Below are 20,761 nucleotides of genomic sequence, written 5' to 3'. Positions count from 1 at the left end.
TTACGTATCTTTATGCAGCTAAAAAAGGATAGTACCACCTATTTTGTGGAATGATAGACAAGGATAGCAACATAGTTTGGAAGCTCTGAAAGCCATGACTGTGGAGAAAGTTGTGTTTGGGGAAAATACTTATATGAGTTAGCCTACTATAGTGAGGTCCACGTTATAATGACAGTATTTGATCAACTTTGATGTTGCTACCCTTGTCTATCATTCGACAAAGCAGGTAGTACTAGCCTTTTCTAGCTCCGCAACAATGCCAAATCTGTTTTTGACAATGTACAAATATAATTAATTGAGACAGAGAATAGGCAACACTGTTCTTTTATCTTTATCCACTGCCATTATAACGTGGACCTCGCTATAGTAGTGGCCAAGTCAGGTTTATATGGCGGGTGATCGAAATTATCCCATTTGCTTTCCTGGAGAAGCCGTCTGGTTGCACCAACACTTTTAGGCCACTTTCATGGATCACAACGATTTTGGAACTCATTCCAACTGTCGTTTTCAATTTTCCGACGCCATTCATCTACAAAATCATCACTCGAAACGTTTCCTGCTTAAACTTGAATCTTCTCTATTTAGGTAATGATGCTTGCAGAAACGAATAATGCTACGCGAGTAGCATTTGGCGGAAGACTCTCGTGAGACGGCCATGTTCCTGGGTCTATATAACACGACATTTTACGATCTGGCCGCACCGATCACAAAGCGTTTCGGCGTTTGGTGTGGATGATAAGCTGTTCAGCTCTCTGAAAATTGCTTCCCTACCGCTTGTCTGTGTCTTATGATATGTGATCGGAGTTTGAAAAAACTGCCCCTGTAGTATATACAGGACATAATATGAAATCATCATATGGGCTACTTGATTCAAATAAAAACAAAATAAAAACTTTTAGTACTAAAAGTTTTTATATTGTTTTCATTTATAGGACATGATATCTATAAAATTACACTGACCTCATGTTGAAGAGCGTTCACAATATTCCTGGCATCTTCATTGGTATCAAATTTGTCGAAAATTTTGCTCATAGATTTGGATAGATAGTCCTGGGTTTTCGATCTGTAGACGAAAGCCATGGTACCGACTCCGATTTCAATGAAAAATATGGTCAACAAGCAGATTGCATACTGTAAGGTGAGAATAATTAATTAGTTACAGTTTTAAATATTATTTTTCATTTGAAAAAATAACAGTAGCCTACTAAAATTATACTGAATTTCTATTTAAGATCTTAACAGAATAATCTTATTTTTATGCGTGATTCTCACCAAGCGATCATATCACAGTGATAACATTTACCTGAAAAAGACATATAGGCCTAATTAGTTTCCAATTTTCGAAACAAGAGAATTCTCTTAATATTAAGAGATATATATATTTTCTCTCATTGAATCACTTATTTAATGTGAGGGTGGAAGAGATGTTTACACACTTCAAGAATCATGAATCAATATTATCTTAAAGAAGCAATTATTCTGGGAGAACTTTTCTCCCTGTTGATTGGAAGAATTATAATTTATTTACTCAAGAGTGAGAATTCTGATAACGTTTTTCAGACAACCTTTTATTAATCATAAAAACACTCCAAAAATTTAGTGTGTGATTTAACTTCATCGAATTATTATCTTAAAAAATTCTGCATTAAGATATAATATGATCAGTATTTGTATTCACAATAAACAAATATGAAATAAAGTTGGTTTACAATTTAGATGATTGGTTTATTCACTGAAGCTTACATAGATAAAACTTCTGCGTCTAATAATTCAATCGATAGAATCATGCAATATACTGCACAACAAAATGAATTTAAAAATAAGAAGCCCAATAAGTAGTTGATAGAAATGAATCTTTGGTAAGTTGGAAGATGGTAATTCAGTGGAACCAGATAATTATCATCCAGTTACCTGAATTCCTGAAAAATAATTGGTTTTTACTGTATTTTAACTCCCCCATTTCAAGTATTTTTACTCTCCCATAATCTTTCTACTCGAAGCGAGTCACATTTCAACATTATTATACCGCACGATATTCAATAAATTATTTTTCATCAGTATCCTACATCTATACCAGTTTAAATGGAAATCAAGCGTTTCAGCAGTACTCTGCCTCTACAATAAACAGACAAATTCATTTCGTTTATGAAGTTTTTTCTGAAGAATTTTTCAAATGTTCATCTTCTATTTGGTATTTGAAAAGAGCTACTTGCCGTAATGATCATGCAATGGCTCTCGTTGATTGCTCCACAGCAGCCGAGGAAGGCGACCAAGAACACACAAACACCCACACCAATCAGCAAGATGGACGTCAGAGACAAATTGCCGGCCAGTGCCTCTCTAAAGTTGCTCGTCTTTGTATTGGCCAGGATTCCGAACACCACTATCAATATTCCTGATAGCTGCAAAAGAGAAACCCTCAAATTGAACTATAAAGATTTAGAATTGGAAGATAAATTTTTGTCTCCAGCAAAACTCTTTCGTAATATTCCCCTGTTGCAACAAAATTGAGCACAGTCAATATAAATGACAACATCGAACAATATAATATGCAACATATTAATAGATTGCTAAATAATTTTTCTATGTTGAAGATTAGGAGTGATCATCGCACCTCAAGGTCAGACAGATTGTGCAGGGGTGCCATTAGGGATGCCACGCGTCCTTAAAGTTGGGGCTTGGGGGGGGGGTCGCCCCTGGATTGTGGATGACAGATGTGACCAATTAAATGTACCCTTTGCAAAATAGAAAAAATCTTGAAACAATGATATTGGTCGAATAGTAAGTTAAACATCTTGTTTTCCATTTCCATTTCCTTCATAGTAAGAACAGATGAGGGAAAAAGTCGTACAAGACATCCGTATTCATTGCATATGAGAGGTTTCAAGGAGTTTTCAAATTTCCTAGTGTACAACAATTAATTGTAGGCCTATTGTAACTTGTGTACTGGGAAGCGTATAACTACGTTTGTCACACATTCATCCTATGTGCTGTGCATGCCTCCAAACTCAGCTTCTGATTTCAAACAGCATCGAGATGAAGGTCGTATTTGAATGTTCAAGGTGAAAATTTACAAAATAAAGTTAATTAATCCTTTACTCTCGATTTCATACTTTGTTTTGGATCTCTCCGTTTACAGCTAGGTACGTACTAAAACTTGGTACTGTACTTGATTCGTAATAGTACGGTACCTATATTACTACGTACACATACGAGTGAGGGATTCATAGAGTACCGTAGAATATTAGTAAATAGGCAACATTCTTCAAAGTATTTTTTTTCAATGTTAACTCAAGAGTCCAGTTTTTGTTGACTTATTACTATTCAAAAAAACTCTCAACACAAGATCCCTACACAAAAACAAGCTTTTTTGCCCATTCAGGAGAAGAATTCACAAACTCAGAACTCGAACATAGGCTACACTGTGCTCTTCAATTATCACAGCCAAATTTCAGGATAAAAAGACAATATCGTTTCTCGTTCCGACTATTGTTCTTATATAGCACAATTGCGGCCTCTCATCAATGGTAACTTATAATATGTGTTGTTTCGTTATTTGACCCGTCAGTAGTACAATAATTGAGATCTAACCTGAGACCTTTGACCTAGAATTCAATCGCTATCCTATTCTTCGCTGCTACATTGACCCATATTAGGCTATTTTTCAAGCTTGATCATGGAGAGTGCCAATTACTCAGTCTTCAACTGAGCGTACTTCCTGGTACAAAACATGAAGAGCATGAATATGATGCCCACATAATCTCTGGGCTTGGGCGTGAGTGATGAGAGACGATGGAGAAATAGCATATTGCTTCAAATCCTGAAACTATTGTTTCTATCCTGAATCCTATTGTTTCAATAGCATATTGTTTACAATTTTGGATGGGTTCCGAATCTCCGAGAAGTGATTTTACAGATAATAGGTATCAGTTAGCAGAATTCGCCTCAAGGAGACAAAGGTAGAACTGATAGCAGGGTGCGAAAAGAATGTCTTGCTAAGAGGACAATCTCAACCCCAAAATAATAAGGTAACTCTCCTTCATAAATACATAGTTTTGTTTTATTCCTCCGAAATGTACTCTCTATTCTCTGTAAAAATTAAAAAATCAAAGTAGCTTTTTTCAACCTTATTTTATTTCTCACAACATGTTTCGACTTCTGATGTCATTCTCAAGCGACAACTCAAGTCGAAACATGTAAGTCTAAACTTATAAGTCGAAACATGTGAGAAATTAAAAAAAGTGAAAAAAGTATACTTTGATTTTTTCAATTTTCACTTAAATACAAGGAGCCCTCACAAAAAGTGATTATCTCTATATGGAACCTAACTATTTTTCTGACCAATGTGAGTTTTTTCCGAATTTTTTCCATCCGAAAATGCGGAAATGCAAAATTGCATGCTGTAAGTCGACAAATACAAAAAATAATTCCACTGGAATGCGCACTTTCAAGTGATTCACCACTTGAATACAAACAGCGATCATATTAATAGTGAAACATGTTTTTCACCCAAAAATATGAGTATGATTCATGAAAGTTATAGGAAATGTACAGAGGTATAGAATGTGTTGAGATGAATTTAATATAAAAATGAGAGTGAAAAAATTGATAGCAGGTCCGTGCTCTGCGAATGTTATGGTTGCTCTTTTTGCGGTCACCCTGAATTGCAGTAATTTATAGCCTTCCGTAATCCGTATTACGAAGTGGCCTTCACGCTAGCCTTGGAGAATTCACATCAAAACACTGCAACACGTATAATATACTACGATGCCAATAGAAACAACACAACTCATCTTCCCAGCCAACAGACCGCATCAAATCGCACATTATTCGAATGTTAGCTGCCTCTTCTTTGAAAAACTGATTCAAAGATGATCGAATAGACATTCAAAGATGGTAATTGTCACCTTTAAAACTCTCTACTACTGGTTATCAGCTAGATGTTTCTTTTATCGGTGGATTATACACGATAGTAGATTGATTTATTATGAATCTATAAGTGCAATTTAGTAGACCCAAGCTTCAGCATGGATAATAGAGCATAGAGGAAACAAACACTTGAAACAATTTCATTGTTTCTCTCTGGTTTCAGTTACATAGAACATAGCACATAGTTACATGGTTTTAGTTACTAATCTATGGTTTAACTGGTCTAATCTTCAACTGGTTTCAGTTACTAATCTATAACTTGGAATCTTTTGAATAATTTAACCAATTAAATTACGAGTATGAAAATGTAACTAATTTTTTCTAGTACCGTACCGTACTCTTGATGGAAGAATATAATATGAGAGGAGACCAGCTTCACTAAATGACAGTTGTAAGCTTCGTTACCACTTGCGGCTGGTTAGGAGTCCGCCAACAACTATGGGTTTAATCCCATTGAAATTCACACTATTATCCACGAAAAATCCTACAGCTCAAGTGGAAATAAATTCTTAGCGGTAAACTCTACTGTGTTTATTGAAAGAATTCATCTTTCTCTCGCCTATTTTATTTAATATTAACAATGCATTAGACAACATTCAATTTAACATTGAAAGGATGACATAGCGAATCTAATTTGATTAAAGAATCTTGAAGACTTGGTCAATTTATTCCCGATGAAGAACAAATAGTGCAGGAATGTGATAGAAAAGCTACGATGTTCGTATTTTATTTTCTCTTCTATCCAGTTTGGCTTTACAGAAGCCGTATATGGGGGGAAAAGAATTCGTCAGTTACAAGATAGTCTAATAAGGTGTTATCATAATATCTACACTCTTTAGAAGAACCAAGTGGTGACCAGTATGATTCATTGTAGTTGAGGCGAAGTATATCATTAAGTAAAATTTTTATTTATTTTTACTATCGTATTTAAAGCTAACATTTGACATTGTGAGAATATATAGTATTAGTACAGTACTCATCACATTGAGGCAAAGTATGACATCATTGATTAAAATAATCATTATATTATTACTTTCATATTTGACGTTAATATTTGATATTGTGAGGATATTATAGTACAGTACTCATCAATGAATTTCCGATCTATTTTTAAATCCATCACGTAAGTAATGTGAATGTAATACATGTTTTCGTTTGAATGATGTTGGACTCGGAAAAGTTTTATGAATACAGTAGATGATATCTATAGGAGCACTTCATTTGTAGTAGTATGTATCATTGTAGTAGTATGAGGCGGTCTTATGGAACTTGACAATGGTTCAGAGTTTGATTAGTGCATATATTAAAAAATATTCTCAATTTCTAAGTGAGTTGTGTTTGAGAGTTGGTGCATTCAATTGAATGAATGAATATCTGACGCGTATTTGAAGGTTTCCAACCTGATGAAGTCAGTGTTGAATCATCAAGACTCTCTCTAGACTAAATAGCCAACATAGAGCGCTTGTTTGCCCTTTATGAAAATTCATCACAACCAAACCTTTTACGTACAGTATAAAAGCTGAGCTTGATTATCATCTTTGAGAAAGTCTCTTCCACCCACACTATTAGATTCATTTCGAAAATACCATTTATTCACAATGATGAAATTCACAACATCATTTTCTAATTAAATATAAATATTAAAAGTTCAACTGTTGCTACAAATCAAGATTTTTTCATTACATTTCGAAACACTCTTATTGAATTGTCTAAAGAAGATAGCGTGTTTTAATAATAATCATAATCAAATCGCTATTGGCTGATTATAAACCTTCTTCAAGTAATAGAATGGTTTTCAACGAAGGTTTTGAATGGAATGGTTTTAGAACATTAAAAATAATATAACCTAACGTTTTGTGCACTCGCAGGCAGGTAAGTCACAAACGGAGAAAATTCTTGAAAATTTCCTTCCAGGCAATTACAAGGAGACTCACCCCTAGATAACGTTATAAACGTTTGAAACCATCGTACTGGGATATTTGAAAGTCTTCACAAAGTTGGAAACGTATAAGCTGAAGAAGAATCATATTTTATTAAGGTACAGAACTGATTCAAATTTTCAATTCCCAAATATTAACGAGGATTGAACGAGCTCTTGTTACTGTGTCATGAATATTCAAAGAGCAGCTATTCAGTTACAAATTTTCAGAGCCGATGAATAGCATAATTACAAACTGTTTACTGATCAGCCGAGGCTTGGTGTTACTTCAGAAAAATTTTAGTTTCGACTCATGGTGAGTACTTCAATGAAGAAGAGAGTATTCTTACCAAAGCATCACTTTACTGGTAAACTTTCTCTTTAACTGTCCAGTATATAGAGAGATCAAGTTGGAGAGACTATCCACATTTAGTACTGAATACTTACCAACTATTAAAACCTGCTTATGTCTATGATTAATCACATTGATTGCCTGTAATGAAATATAATCCAATTTTTGGAAAGCTTTGGAATTACTCTCTAAAATAACTGGTAGCTGAATCATTCCAATTTTATCAGTCCACAAACACATTTTGTTGAGGAGTAGAGAAGAATAGAATATCATGTGATATTCGAACTGGAAACCCAAGGCATTAGGTTGATAGGTTATTAGGTTATTAGGTAGAATTGTAACCAATGCAATAATCATTAGGAAAAAGGACGCTATAATGTATCAAGATCACATTTATTTTACAGCTCGTTAATGAATACCATTCCAATCTACTCCAAACCTTGATTGTTCATGTGTATGGTATAAATATTATAGAAGGATTCAAATAGAATAAAATCAAATATATTCTACATAAACACTTCACAGAATTATTGAAACAGATTGAATAATAATAAGGTTTGAATTATCAAAGGTCAAAGGTCTTCATATCGTTGAACAATTAATTGGAAAATCGGCCTGAACAAATAAGAAGCCTGATATTTATTGATTCTATTAGTGATGATATAGCTCATAGCAATTTATTACGTCAATTTATGACATTGATAGCAGGTAATTACATCACCTTCCTGCGTAATAGAATAGGAACTGATGACATAATTAAATAATTTTTTTTGTAAATGATATTACTTCATTATCCCGGCATAAAAGTCTGGTGTAGTATCCAATAAACATGCAGGATATCGGGAATTTCTAAGTTATTCAAGCACAACCTGATAATGTCTAGGAAGGTTAGCCAAGAATGAATAAAAAGTGATTCATGTGAAAACATGGATTCGGTTTAAAGTTACATTAGTGCTGTACTCTACTGTAGCCGGGCTTCGCCAGCATTATAACAGAAGGGAGGGAGACATTGAAGTTGGCTGATGGTCAGTGGATTGTGAAACGAGCATCCGGACAATGACAAGCGTCAGGAAACCCGGCAACAATAATAATACTTTAGAAACTAGTTGCACAAGTTAATAACATTAGCCCACCGGCGGATAACTGTAATCTTGTCGATGGTTCTCCAAATTAAAATGGTGGGAAAAAATCCGGATGAGAATGTTAGGTACATACCCTGTGTGTACTTTCATCTATTTTCAGTATTTATTCCAGTATCAGTATTATATGTTACTCTGTTAGTATTATCATTTCTCAGTATTATCTGCATGCACTGTGTATTAATTGAAGCTCTAAGTATTTTTATCAGCTCAGCCTTGTGAGAAGAAAATGTTGACTCAGTTGTGTCACAAATGTAATAATATACCTTCTCGATGAAAACGACAGCGATCTTGAACCATAGAGAAACGAATACTTTTTTAATTTAATTTAATGAATACTTCTTCAATTTGTAGAGTAATATTTAATCTCTGGTTCAACGTTGATGACTTTTTGAATTTTGTGTGTAGTATATCACATATTGTTGTTAAGTCATTTAATGGATGAGAATCTTGAATTTTTAGAGGTGTAATTTCAAATCATGAACACTAATGTCACATTGTTTCTGACTATTTCAAATAAACTCTGTCTGGATACGAAAACACTCAATGATATTGATTCATCATAGAAAAAGTACATTCAATGTTGGTAAATCATGAAGAGACATCTCAGCTCAATGAGATCAATAGTGAGAGATTAGTGAGGAAACGAATTCAATAATATCATAATGAACTGATTTCAAAAAGATTCAGTTCACCCAACTTTAAAAACAAACCATTTTATCTCTACAGTAATATCATCAATATTGAGCACCTCCTCTTCAAAGTGGAGAGTGGATAAAGTTTTATAGAGTTTGAGTGGGTAAAAAGATTCTCAGCTTCTTGGAAAATGGACTGTAACAATCATTTTCCTTATTGAAGATGAGTGGTTTTCCAAGTTATTCTTAGAAATGTAATGCCTGAGTTTGCTTGAGGATGGTTCTTCATTTTCCTTGAATTGGTCACCTTTTTTATTCGATCAATATCCTCTCCGAATTCATTTTACTGCTTTTAGAGAAATCATTCATTCATTCTACAGAAATCGTTCATTTTAAAGGAATCATTCTTGCTTGTCTTTATTCGTAGAGTATGATAATAATATTCTTTTTCAAATTCAATTTATTTCCTCTTCAATGATACAAACATTTTTGAATAATAGTAACAAAAATGCAGAGAAAGAATATTCTCCACATGGGCTATGGTGCTCATAAGACTCAATATACTCAATTTATAGATTATTCTCCTCATACACTCGGAAAATACGCTTTCTTTTTCTGATCCTATACAGTACCACTTCAAATACTTTATTTTTGAATATGGGGAGTAGGGGTATTATATGGAGCTCCAATGAGTCTCTTCATGGAAGTAGTCTGTGATAAATATGCATAACAAGTTGAAGTGGGCAATTTTGTTCATTTTCTAAACAGGAAAACACCTTGGTAAGAATGACAGTAAACTGCTTTCGAAAGACAGCTAATTGCATAACTTGACATATCTGATTCAACCTGTGACTAAGTATAACTTAATACACACTGTAACATATATGTTACCTTTTGAAGGACTAGATGAGTCATGATTGTAAATCCCATTTGTGAAATGTTTATCGAACAATAAAAAAGCTTTCAGTAGCATCTTTGTACACACTTGCAAGGTCACCTCCCACAATGGAAGCATCTGGTCACATTGTTGAAATTATGCCGTGATGGATCAATCAAAAATTGGAATTGTTCTATGAGATTATTAAGAGACTGCCTATTCTAGATAGGATTGAATTTCAATTTTTGTTAGTCAAATGACAGTGATATAGTAAATGATGATTGTTAACAAAATTCATTTTGTTTTTGTTAAATGATGTAGAGTTCATAATCTACAACATTTTAAATAAAGTAAAGTGTCATTATTGTATGAAGTCAGAATAAAAGTGATTTTATTTGATTCCATTGACAGGGATATAAGTCTTGTGAATGTTCGTGGATTCAGATCGAAGTCTAAACATGAGGTATGAGATTCAAAAAATTGACAAGAGAAACCCAAAGTTTTAAAGGAATCTCGATCTCTCGAACCATAAATGAATATATTATGAACCATTGATGATTAACCACATCTCATTTAAATGCAGCCGATCTAGTGGAAACTACTAGTAATCTTTTTTTAGGATTATGCATGCTTGAGCGTGGGTAATGGAGGGAATTATATTATTTTGTGATGAGATGGATGAAACTACGATTTTCCTGCAAGTGGGTACCGAACGAACGATGAGTGCTTCTAGAGCTCGTACTCTTCCAACGGGAGTGCCGAGGGCATGTTGATAATATTATTAAAGATATTCAAAGATAATCGAATATATTCATTGGAGATAAATATTTAAGATATTCTGAATTTGTTTTGGAACACTGAGATAATGGGGAGGAGACTAAAAGTGTGATAGGTCTCTTATCACTTTAGTCTCTCTATACCTCTTGCTTTATAGTTTACAAATACAGCACTTTGCTTCTATATTTCATCCTTCATCTAATCCCCCCTTCCCACAACCACTCTTTTTTAATCAAATTAAACAATTCTATTGCATAGAAAACATCACTCCTTATGGAACATAATGGTAATGTACAAAGTATTCAGTCTTCATCTCGTCCCATTCATCCAACTCTTTCTCTCATGCGTCATTGCTACGATGGGAAAAACTAAAAAAATAGACATTCCTTGTAAATTATTCACTATTTTCCTATACCTAGATGCTTCTATTGTTTGTGAAATGAAAGTATCGACATATGTGACAGAGGGAGTGCAACATCGTTTTTATCTTTCAAATAATTTCCGCCGACTATGATAAAGCTGGCTTCATTTAAAGTTTAATGAGATTCCCGGCCTTCACATGACAGTTGTCTATTCATAGAGCAGTCAAAGTGATGGTTTGCTAATGAAGAAGAACAATATCCTTTTTGAACACTTGGTTCAATAATAATGATTTCTCTGTTTCTGCTTTTCAAGGTAGAATGCACAAGTTTTGGAATATTGAGTATTTATATAATTTGTCAAGGAATTTTTCAGGAGGGAATTCTTATCAAATCTTTGTCAATTCGGGAAAGAATCAGTTTCGATTTCATTCAACAACAGTACAACATTCAATATAATCACCCATTATTGATATTAATCTTAGTCGATTAGTAAGTAATCACGTATTCAACGTGCAAATAAAATAGCCAAAAATGTTATTCATTGGAAATTTCTATCAATCCTATGCGTCATTATTTTATACATGCGTACCGTAACGATTTTTCAGAATCTTATCAGTGTTTACCTAGTGATAACAGAACACGGAAAGAGGCTTTCAATTGCTCAGATACGTTCCAATTTTATGAAAATTCTCAATCACTCAAAAGTCTCAGCAGGAAATGAATCATTTTTGAAGAGTTTAACTCACATTCACAAAGTTTAGAGAGTTTCCCCAATTATTTGATTCTTAAAGATCTAAATGATTATCAAATTATACGATTGACTCAAAATCAACTACGAATCATGAAAGTTCAAACAATTGATTACTTTTCAATGAATAAGGACAGCCACATTACTATGCAGTGCTTATTATTGTCTTATTGAAATCTTAATCTTGTCCTATTGAAATCTTATTGAAATTACACCGTGACAAATGTTATAGAATAACTAGAAAGGAAAAGATTGATAAAGTTTTCATATTCAAATGAAATCTCAAGTGCATGTGAATATATTCAACTCAGAAGAGGAGATACTCTCGGTAGGAATGAAGGGATGAATTAGAGTTCTAGCCGAGCATAGGTGTTCTCTTGTTAGCCTACCCTGCTCCTTCATTTTCTGCAAGAGCCGTTTTTATAGCGTTTCCTTCGCTGCAATTTATTCGTCTCTCCCTAATTCTATTCATCTTCTCTACCTATCCCTTCTTATATCTGAATAGCCTCTATCAGTACATTATCAGCTTTAGCATTGCAATGTATTGAAGCATTTTGAGTTTATCATTAAACCAGCAATGATATTTCTACTTCAGTCCTCTAAAAAGTCTTCATATAGGGGAACTTTTCTCTTTCTAACGGTATTTCCTCCATTATTCTTATTTTTAGACTGTAAATACAATTTTATGACGTTATACATAGAACAGGATAACTCGAAATATGGAAAAAAACATGACACTTCTGAAGAAAGATTTCCACAAACTCAAAACATTCCATGCATAATCGCATAACGTCCAAGCTCAGCTTGGAAAAAAGGGTTGATATTTTTACTCAGAATCATAAGAATTGAGTGAATGGGATTTGTAATCCATTGATCCCAATGATTTATAAATTTATCATACCAGTTCTTTGTTCGATAAAATATTCAGTTTTAATTTACTTGAAACAAAGTGACTTACATTTTATCATTTTATCTAAAGTTATAATGAACCAATATTTCCAACAATAAGTATCTATCATGTCAGTTTGAACGTAGATTTATCAGCTGTTGGTTTAAAAACTCGGAACGTAACACAAAACACATTATAATGTATGCGATCATATCATATAAATGTAATCCTAGTCCTAGATAAGCGTCAACCTACAGGTATGGCCTTTGGTTTTTGGTATCTCTACGAATGAACTTGAAAAACACTTTCAACGAACTTGCTGAGAGAACCAAACCACAGAGAAATTCTTGAGCGATTCTTAAGTTTGAAAACAACAATTGGGCCAACGCCCTCTTACCAAGTCACGTGGTCTTACAACTCTCTTTTTCCGCCCTCTCACTCTATCACCTAAAGCGGTCCTGAGTCACAAGTTTCTCACAACAACAATAAAGAAAACCAGTTCTGCAGTGAAGTGGACTTGGTTTGCTCTTTTATGCGCCATAAGAGCGGATGGATATCTGTATGCTTTACCTGTCGTTGGACGTCAGATAGAACTTGGTTGAAGATTATGTTTGTAAATAATGCAAAAGATGACAGCCTGAAGCAAGTTTCGTAATGTTGTAATAGCAATTTCTTATGTAGATTATTGAGTACCAGTACTGGAGGAACATGTTGTGTCGAAGATCTAACTCGAAGAATATAAACCTTCGTTAAAACTAAGAACATCTCAAAGAATGTTGGACTTGGACTACAAGGTAGAAATGTATTTATTTATTAATTTATTCATCATTATACTGGGAGAAACAGGCGAGCCCTTTGTTGATATCAAGAGTTTTTTATTAAGGAAACTCCTTTATATCTCTCCTAGGTTACATATTTGAAACTTAAATCAGTTATACATAATCAACAAATCAGTCTTATACAGTTATACATAATCATTCCAACCTATTTCTTCCTAAGCATATGAAGAATATTTATTGATTGATCCGAGAAACACATAGGGACTTGAAAGGGGAAAACCTTCGTCTTTCTCTCTAGTCCAAGTAGAATGGATTCCAAGAACAGTAGGCCTATCACGAGTGAGAAAATAATTTTGTAGTGATACCGATAGTTTGTTACTTGAATATTATTCTGCAATTAATTGTTGTGGCCTACTGTATTTAAATTGGGTAAATGAATATCAAGTTGATTAACAGCAGATTTCAACTTGACCTGGATTAAAGAGAGATTAATTCAATTTGAATCAGGAACAATTTATAAATAAAATATAATTCATGAATCTATTAAATAGATTGATTCCATATAATCGGATTCAGGAGATAATTTGCATCATATCAAGATTAGTTTACCACATTTCCACCTATACATTAATACATTGCTAATTCAAATCCAGCTCATAGTTCAAGTTACTATTAGCCTACTCTTAATAAGGAAATTCCGATTTTGTTGTTACGCTGTAATTTTCAAGCGGACATCTAGTATACGCCACGCTAAGTATTTTACTGGACTGTGGGATTAAAAGGAAAGGACTTCATTCATTTTAATAAATCCGTAAAACTCAGAATACTGCAAAAAGGGGAAATTTGAAGGGAAAACGAGTGAATCGATACACAGCTCATGCATTATTCACGTTTCTGCAGGGATTATAATCACATTACACCGAGTGACCGAGAAATATTCAGGAATTTGTAGAGCAAACATGTGCTGAGTTGTTGAGTCGAGTTCCTACTCGCCGAAGCCATTCAAAAGTACCTAGATCAAAATTTGGCAATACCAATTTTCTTTTGAATCCACAAACATTTTTAGATCATAGATGTATATAAAGCAAACCAAAATAATGTATAAGTTAAAATGTATAAATTGTATATATAATGTATAATATAGTCTAATAAAGAAAAGGATTATAGGCTACATCAAATTGAAGAGAATTAGATGCTCTATAAGTTCATGATCAGCATGGATCACCATCGATATTTAAAAAGTTATAAGAGGAAAAATAGCAAAAAATTAAAGGAAATAGTTATTTGTGCAACTAGTGCGCAAAGTGACACTTTGCTGCACCGAAAGAAACGTTTACTTGAGTGCAGCAGAGGAACTTTGCGCACATATTTTACATTACATTTTTCCTACAGTTACCATTGAATATGAAAAGTGGGTGATTATGTCCTGAAATCCATCAAATGTTTGTCTGTATGATTTTATAATTGATAACAAATTCAATTAATTTTAAAATTGATAATTAAAAAAAAGTGTTCTATTTATAGATTTTAAATTCCAATTTTTTTATTTTGATTATAAATTAATTAGTTTTAAATATTCATTTCGTCAAAATTGCATGAGTAATTTTCATTGAATTTGAAAATTCTCAGCCAAATAATAAGAGACTGTGTGAATGGATTTGAACCCCAACCTTATCATCCTTGTCAATATTTCATTTACCAGTCCAGATGGCTACCAACTGAGCTACTGAGCCACTCTCTGATGAATGGCTGCTTGAAGGGGGTTTATCTTATGTAAGCATTGAATTGACTACCACAGTCAGTGTTACCAACTTAATTTAGATTTTCCTAAGTGGTCCTCTATAAAACCATAGAGAAACGACAGCATAAGTAGATATCCCATGGTATAGGGCGTTTATGACGCAACTTTTACTGTTATCCCAAGCCGATAGTTCACATAGTTCTTTCCTATGCAGCTGTGTGACGCTGGTAGTATCTCAAATTGAGCCGTTCGTACACTATCACCCCAGCAAAACAGTAAAAATTTGACAATAATCGACAGTAATCGGCTTGAGATAACAGTAAAAGTTGCGACATAAATTCCCTATACCATGGGATATCTACTTACGCTATTGTTTCTCTATGATATAACCACAGAATTAATAATTATAGGAGTTTTCTCTGGATATAACCTACTAACTATTTTGCGTTGTCATGCTGCAAATCTGGAGTACCTGTATTACTTTGCTAAGTATTACTTTGCGCACTAGTGCAGAAAAGTGATTCTTTGCAGCCTGCAATCAGTGCAGAAATGATCACTTTTCAAGATATCTGTAGGAAAATGTATTTTTTTCAAAAATGTCACATTTTTAAGAACGGAAAAGTGAAAGAGATATAGAAAAAGTTGTAAGATCAATATTGTAGAAATTATGTAAGCTCTAATTTCTTATAGAATAGTCATGTCCGTAAAATGCATAATTTTCCAGTTATATGCGAGAAACCAAAAAATGACACCTTTGAACCACACAACCCCCTTAGCACAGGGTGTAGAGGTGGGGACTTTGGATATGTTTACCTCCTTACTACTCTGAACAGAACTGCAGGGTCGAAAATTGTCTTCCAAACTTTTTCCTCTATACCACTTATTTTGACTGGGCTAAATGTGATTTTGAACAAAATAATAAATCATTATTATATTTTCAGATGTCTCCTGGACATAAGGAGATTGCATTTTACAACACACCAAATTTTTCACGCTGCAAAGCACGGGTCACCTGCTAGTTAGTAATATAAATATGTAATAATGCTTAGAGTGATTCACATTCATTGAAAATGTATAAGAGTTTAGAGAGAGACTTGAAAATAGTACTGTGAGAATATAATAAATATAATTGAATATAAATTTAATGATAATTATTATAGTTGTTAGCAATAATTAAAAATGAATATGAGTGTAGGAAGAGACTTGAGTTAAATGAGGGTGATGAGATTTATTGCGGAAATAACTTTTTCCTACAGATACCCTGAAAAGTGACCATTTGTGCACTGATTGCAGGCTGCAAAGAATCACTTTTCCGCACTAGTGCGCGAAGTGAGTACTTTGCGTACTCCAGATTTGCAGCATGACAACGCAAAATAGTTAGTAGGTTATATGGAGCACCAGTGCAGCAAAATCAAAATTAAGTTGGTAACAGTGAGTGGGCTGCTATAGTGAGCAGAGGTGCAACGAAGCACAACGCGCTAATTAATAAGTAGATATTTTAACCAAGGACAACGACAGCACAGTGCCACCACAGCATACACCACAGAGCCGCCTCGCCATTCAAACACTACTACATTATTCAGGCAATTTTACCCATAATTACCCACTTTCCATATTCAATGGTAACTGTAGGAAAAATTTAATGTGAAATACGTGCGCAAAGTTCGTTTGCTGCACTCAAGAAACCATTCCGCCCTCGCCTGTTTCTTTCGATGCAGCAAACTGTCACTTTGCGCACTAGTTGCACAAATAACTATAGAACATGAGACGGAAATTAGGCGGTACAAATATGTAGGTTACTATAAGAAAATTGGTATCAGTAGGCTAAGGAGCACAACGTGGTAAATTATTAGTCGATTTGGAAAAAAACATAAGGCCAGCACATAAAATTATCTGACCTCTCTGAATTTATGTTCTATTCCAATCCATTTTCTTGACAACCCATAAAGAAAAGGAAAAAATAAAATACGCGTAAAATGGAAAAGCTTGATGAAAACTGTCCCTCTCAGGTCAATGATAAACTGAAAGTTATAATGTGATGTCATAGAGTGTATCACATTAATGCCATGAAAAGACATAGAAATATGTCACGAAGTATTTTCGAGAAACAGATAATGAAATTATTGAATGAGGAAAAACGCTGAGACCTGTTGCTTCATTTGAATTGCTTTTAGAAAGCTTAGTTCAGTCTTCATGCAGTGACATTTGAAGATATTCCATGAAACAAAGAACGTTGCGATGAATAAAAATTGTTCTAGTGAATGTAAAAATCAATAAAATTTTATACAGTATAATAAGAGTCCAGAAAAAGATTCTGCGTCGAATGAACATCAACATTGAGAAATTCTTTGCGCTTGGCTTGATCAATATATTAATTTGTATCTAGCTGAGCTGATTTTTTGAACTGTTTATATACTTTGGCTTGTTTGACATAATTTGAGGATAATATTGTTGTTATTCACAACAAAATTCTCCGAACTAATCCAAAATTTCATGGTATAATTTTATGAATGGTTTCCCTCCCAAAAAACACCTGTGGTAGGGATCGCTCACAACGTTCCAATCATTATGAAAATTAAACAAAAGATAAGTCAAGTTAATAGAGATTACTAAAAAAAAGTGGAAGCCCCAACTTGCATCTTGCTAAGTTTACTTACCGCAAAGAAAAAATTGAAGATGAAAATTATGTATTTTATAGTTGACATTGCACAATTCATGGTGAAGCACTTGTTTTTTACTGGCACGCCGAAGAATAATTTGAAACTTTTTCAAATCAACACTAATGGACACAACTATCACACCAAAACTAGAAGCGTCACTCTGTATTCAATGCTGGCACAAACTGTAACAGAAAAGTTCCAAGTTGCAACTCTTGCGCGGAGCGGTCCTGCTAAACTTTTGTTTATGTTGGGTTCCGTCGATGTGCGCTCACTCAAAAGTAGGAACGCTCAATGATACGAGAGGTTATCCGTTGCTTCGGAAAACTTGAAATTGTTATTGCTTTGTCTCATTTACATTTTTATTATTGGGAATAGTATATTTAATTTAGAGGCGGATTTGAAGAGACAGGACATATGCCACCCCTGGGTTATACAAAATTTTCCGCCCTGCAAAATCAAATCTGGGGGAAGGGTCCCAAAAAAGGACAGCAGTATTCAAAGTGACAACTGAAGACATTTTTTCAAGTTCTCAATTAGGGGAAGTGGGGTAGAAGCTGATTTTTTTCTCAATTCACGGGGGAAGGTCCATGAACTTGGGGGAGGGGCACCCCGCCTGAATTAATAATCTAGCTGACAGATGTTTTTTGTGATAATAAATTGGACTACAGATGGAAATTATCATAAAATGAGCGCTGCCATACAATCATTATGAAAATTAAACAAAAGATAAGTCAAGTTAATAGAGATTACTAAAAAAAGTGGAAACCCCAACTTGCTAAGTTTACTTACCGCAAAAAAAATTGAAGATGAAAATTATGTATTGTCAGTTTGGTGTAAGGGTAAGCATTCCTGACCGGCAATTAGGAGGTACCGGGTTCGATTCCCGGGCTGACAAATAATGTTTGAATCAAAGACCTTAAAGATCTTTAAAGACCTCAAAGATTAGTTGATTTGAGTTGTATATATTTTCTTTCTAATGAATGAATTCGAAGTTTAATTTAATTTTGCATAAACCATATTGAATATAATTAGTCAAATTGGCTATTGCATGATAAAATTGCAATTTTACACAATAATTTAGCATGCCAATATTTGGTTTACAGAAACCTCAAGTTATTCTTTTTTAAATATAATTATCCCACCCTCAGTATAAACTCTGTGATATAATAATAATGTAATAACTAGTTTACAGCACTGTGTATCAAGTGAGTATCCTTTGCTTAGCTATTGAAGAGTTCAATCAGTAATGATGAAGAGGTGTGCGGGGTCATGCATTCTATGATCACACCTACATGAACGGTACCTAATAATGCTACCTTGTCCTTGAAACATGAAAGAGTTCAGATATGTATCAAACTCATATACAAGCTTCACTGAATCACGACCACCTTATCACTTGACTACTAAACAATCTATATTCATTTCAATAGCATTGTGTCATTCTTTCTTAAGCAGGCGCTCTATTCTAGAATCTAAAAACAGCTTGTTTTTTACACTGCTGTTAGGCTACTCATGATAGTGATAAGAAGGTACTGGTACGGTACGTCTTATCAATTAATTAATTAATCTCAGAATGTAGAACAGTTCAGTAGAAAATTGCAACGTTTCTTATCTTTATTAACTTATAGGATGAAATGAGAAATGTCATCATATTACTGCACCAAAATTCTAAATTTTAATATAGACCTAAAATTATTTATGGAAATTACTGAGATATTGCAATTATTCAAATGCAAATGAATTATTATTATTACCTATTAAATGAAATTCATCGAATTTCCATCTAGCTGTTTACCCTGTTGTCAATATTTGCAGTAGCAGAAGTCTTCGGGTTGAATTGCAGCATTTAATATGGATTTTCGTTTGATAATAATTATTACTAAAATTATCTCTTAATATTAAATACAACCTATGAAATATGAACTCAAGAATTGGAGATATAATAATAATATAGGCTACCGTATTCAATTTCATTGGTACGTTGTCATTGATGAGTCAGATGTAGCCTAATAGTTCAATAGTTCCAATTTGAAAGATATCAAACCCCATTTGTCGGGTAGTTAATCATTGATAAATTGAGGGATGTGATAATTCTATAATATAGTTCCTACTAAATATTTATGAACTCAAGAACTTTTGAGACAATAGAATCAATTTGATAAGTGCGGTATTCATTGAAGAGACGGATGTAAAAAATGACGTCTCAGGAGAACAAAAATATAAATGAAATTTGCATTAGTTCTATACTTACAGAGTGGGTGAAAAGTCCGAGAACGGCTTAATATCTCATACACAAAGGTAATTTGACGGTGAGTGTGATTGGGGATCCCACTCAAATTGAAAAAACTACTTTACAATGACTTTAAAAATCTGGTCAGCCATATTGAATGTAACTTCATTTTTTTAAATAGGAAGGTGGTCATACGAGACATGATTTCGATAGGGAATTTCAAGAAAAAATGAATGGCGGAAACCGAACATCGATATCTCAAACCGTTCAGAAGATATTCACATATTAATCAATACTATTCAAAGCAGAGATGAGAGAAAATAGTCTGAGAACGGCTTGGTATCTCATAAAAAGAAGTGATTCCAAGGTGGGTGTGATTGGGGATGTTACTCGAATTGAAAATACTACTTTACTATGACTTTTAAAATCTGGTCCGCCATTTTGAATGCAACTTTATTTTTTTAAATAGGAAGGTGGTCATGCGATACATGAATTCTATAAAGAATTTCAAGAAAAAATGGATGGCGAAAACCGCACATCGATATCTCAAACCGTTCAGAAGATATTCACATTATTAATCAGTACCATGTAAATCAGAAATGAAATACCTGAGTGGTATTGATTGATAATGTGAATATGATGTGCGCTTTTCGCCATCCATTTTTTCTTGAAATTCTTTATAGAATTCATGTATCGCATGACCACCTTCCTATTTAAAAAAATAA

At 33.7% G+C, this 20,761-nt stretch overlaps 1 protein-coding gene across 1 annotated transcript in view; it reads right to left on the bottom strand.

The window, feature by feature from the left end:
* LOC111047253 (CD63 antigen) overlaps nt 1-18,067 on the bottom strand; it is a 31,306-nt gene extending 13,239 nt beyond the window's left edge. The window contains exons 1-3 of the mRNA XM_022332960.2: nt 17,804-18,067; nt 2,214-2,402; nt 961-1,131 (exon numbers count right to left, since the gene is read on the bottom strand). Of these exons, the coding sequence (XP_022188652.1) occupies nt 961-1,131; nt 2,214-2,402; nt 17,804-17,863 (420 nt within the window). The 5' untranslated portion in view covers nt 17,864-18,067. The remainder of the gene's footprint in view (nt 1-960; nt 1,132-2,213; nt 2,403-17,803) is intronic.
* Between the last annotated feature and the right edge of the window lie 2,694 nt (nt 18,068-20,761).

Source organism: Nilaparvata lugens, chromosome 10 (assembly GCF_014356525.2).
Source record: "Nilaparvata lugens isolate BPH chromosome 10, ASM1435652v1, whole genome shotgun sequence".
Classification (NCBI taxonomy): Eukaryota; Metazoa; Arthropoda; class Insecta; order Hemiptera; family Delphacidae; genus Nilaparvata; species Nilaparvata lugens.
Note: the sequence above shows the minus strand (reverse complement) of the source record. Positions and strands in the feature narration are given on the sequence as shown.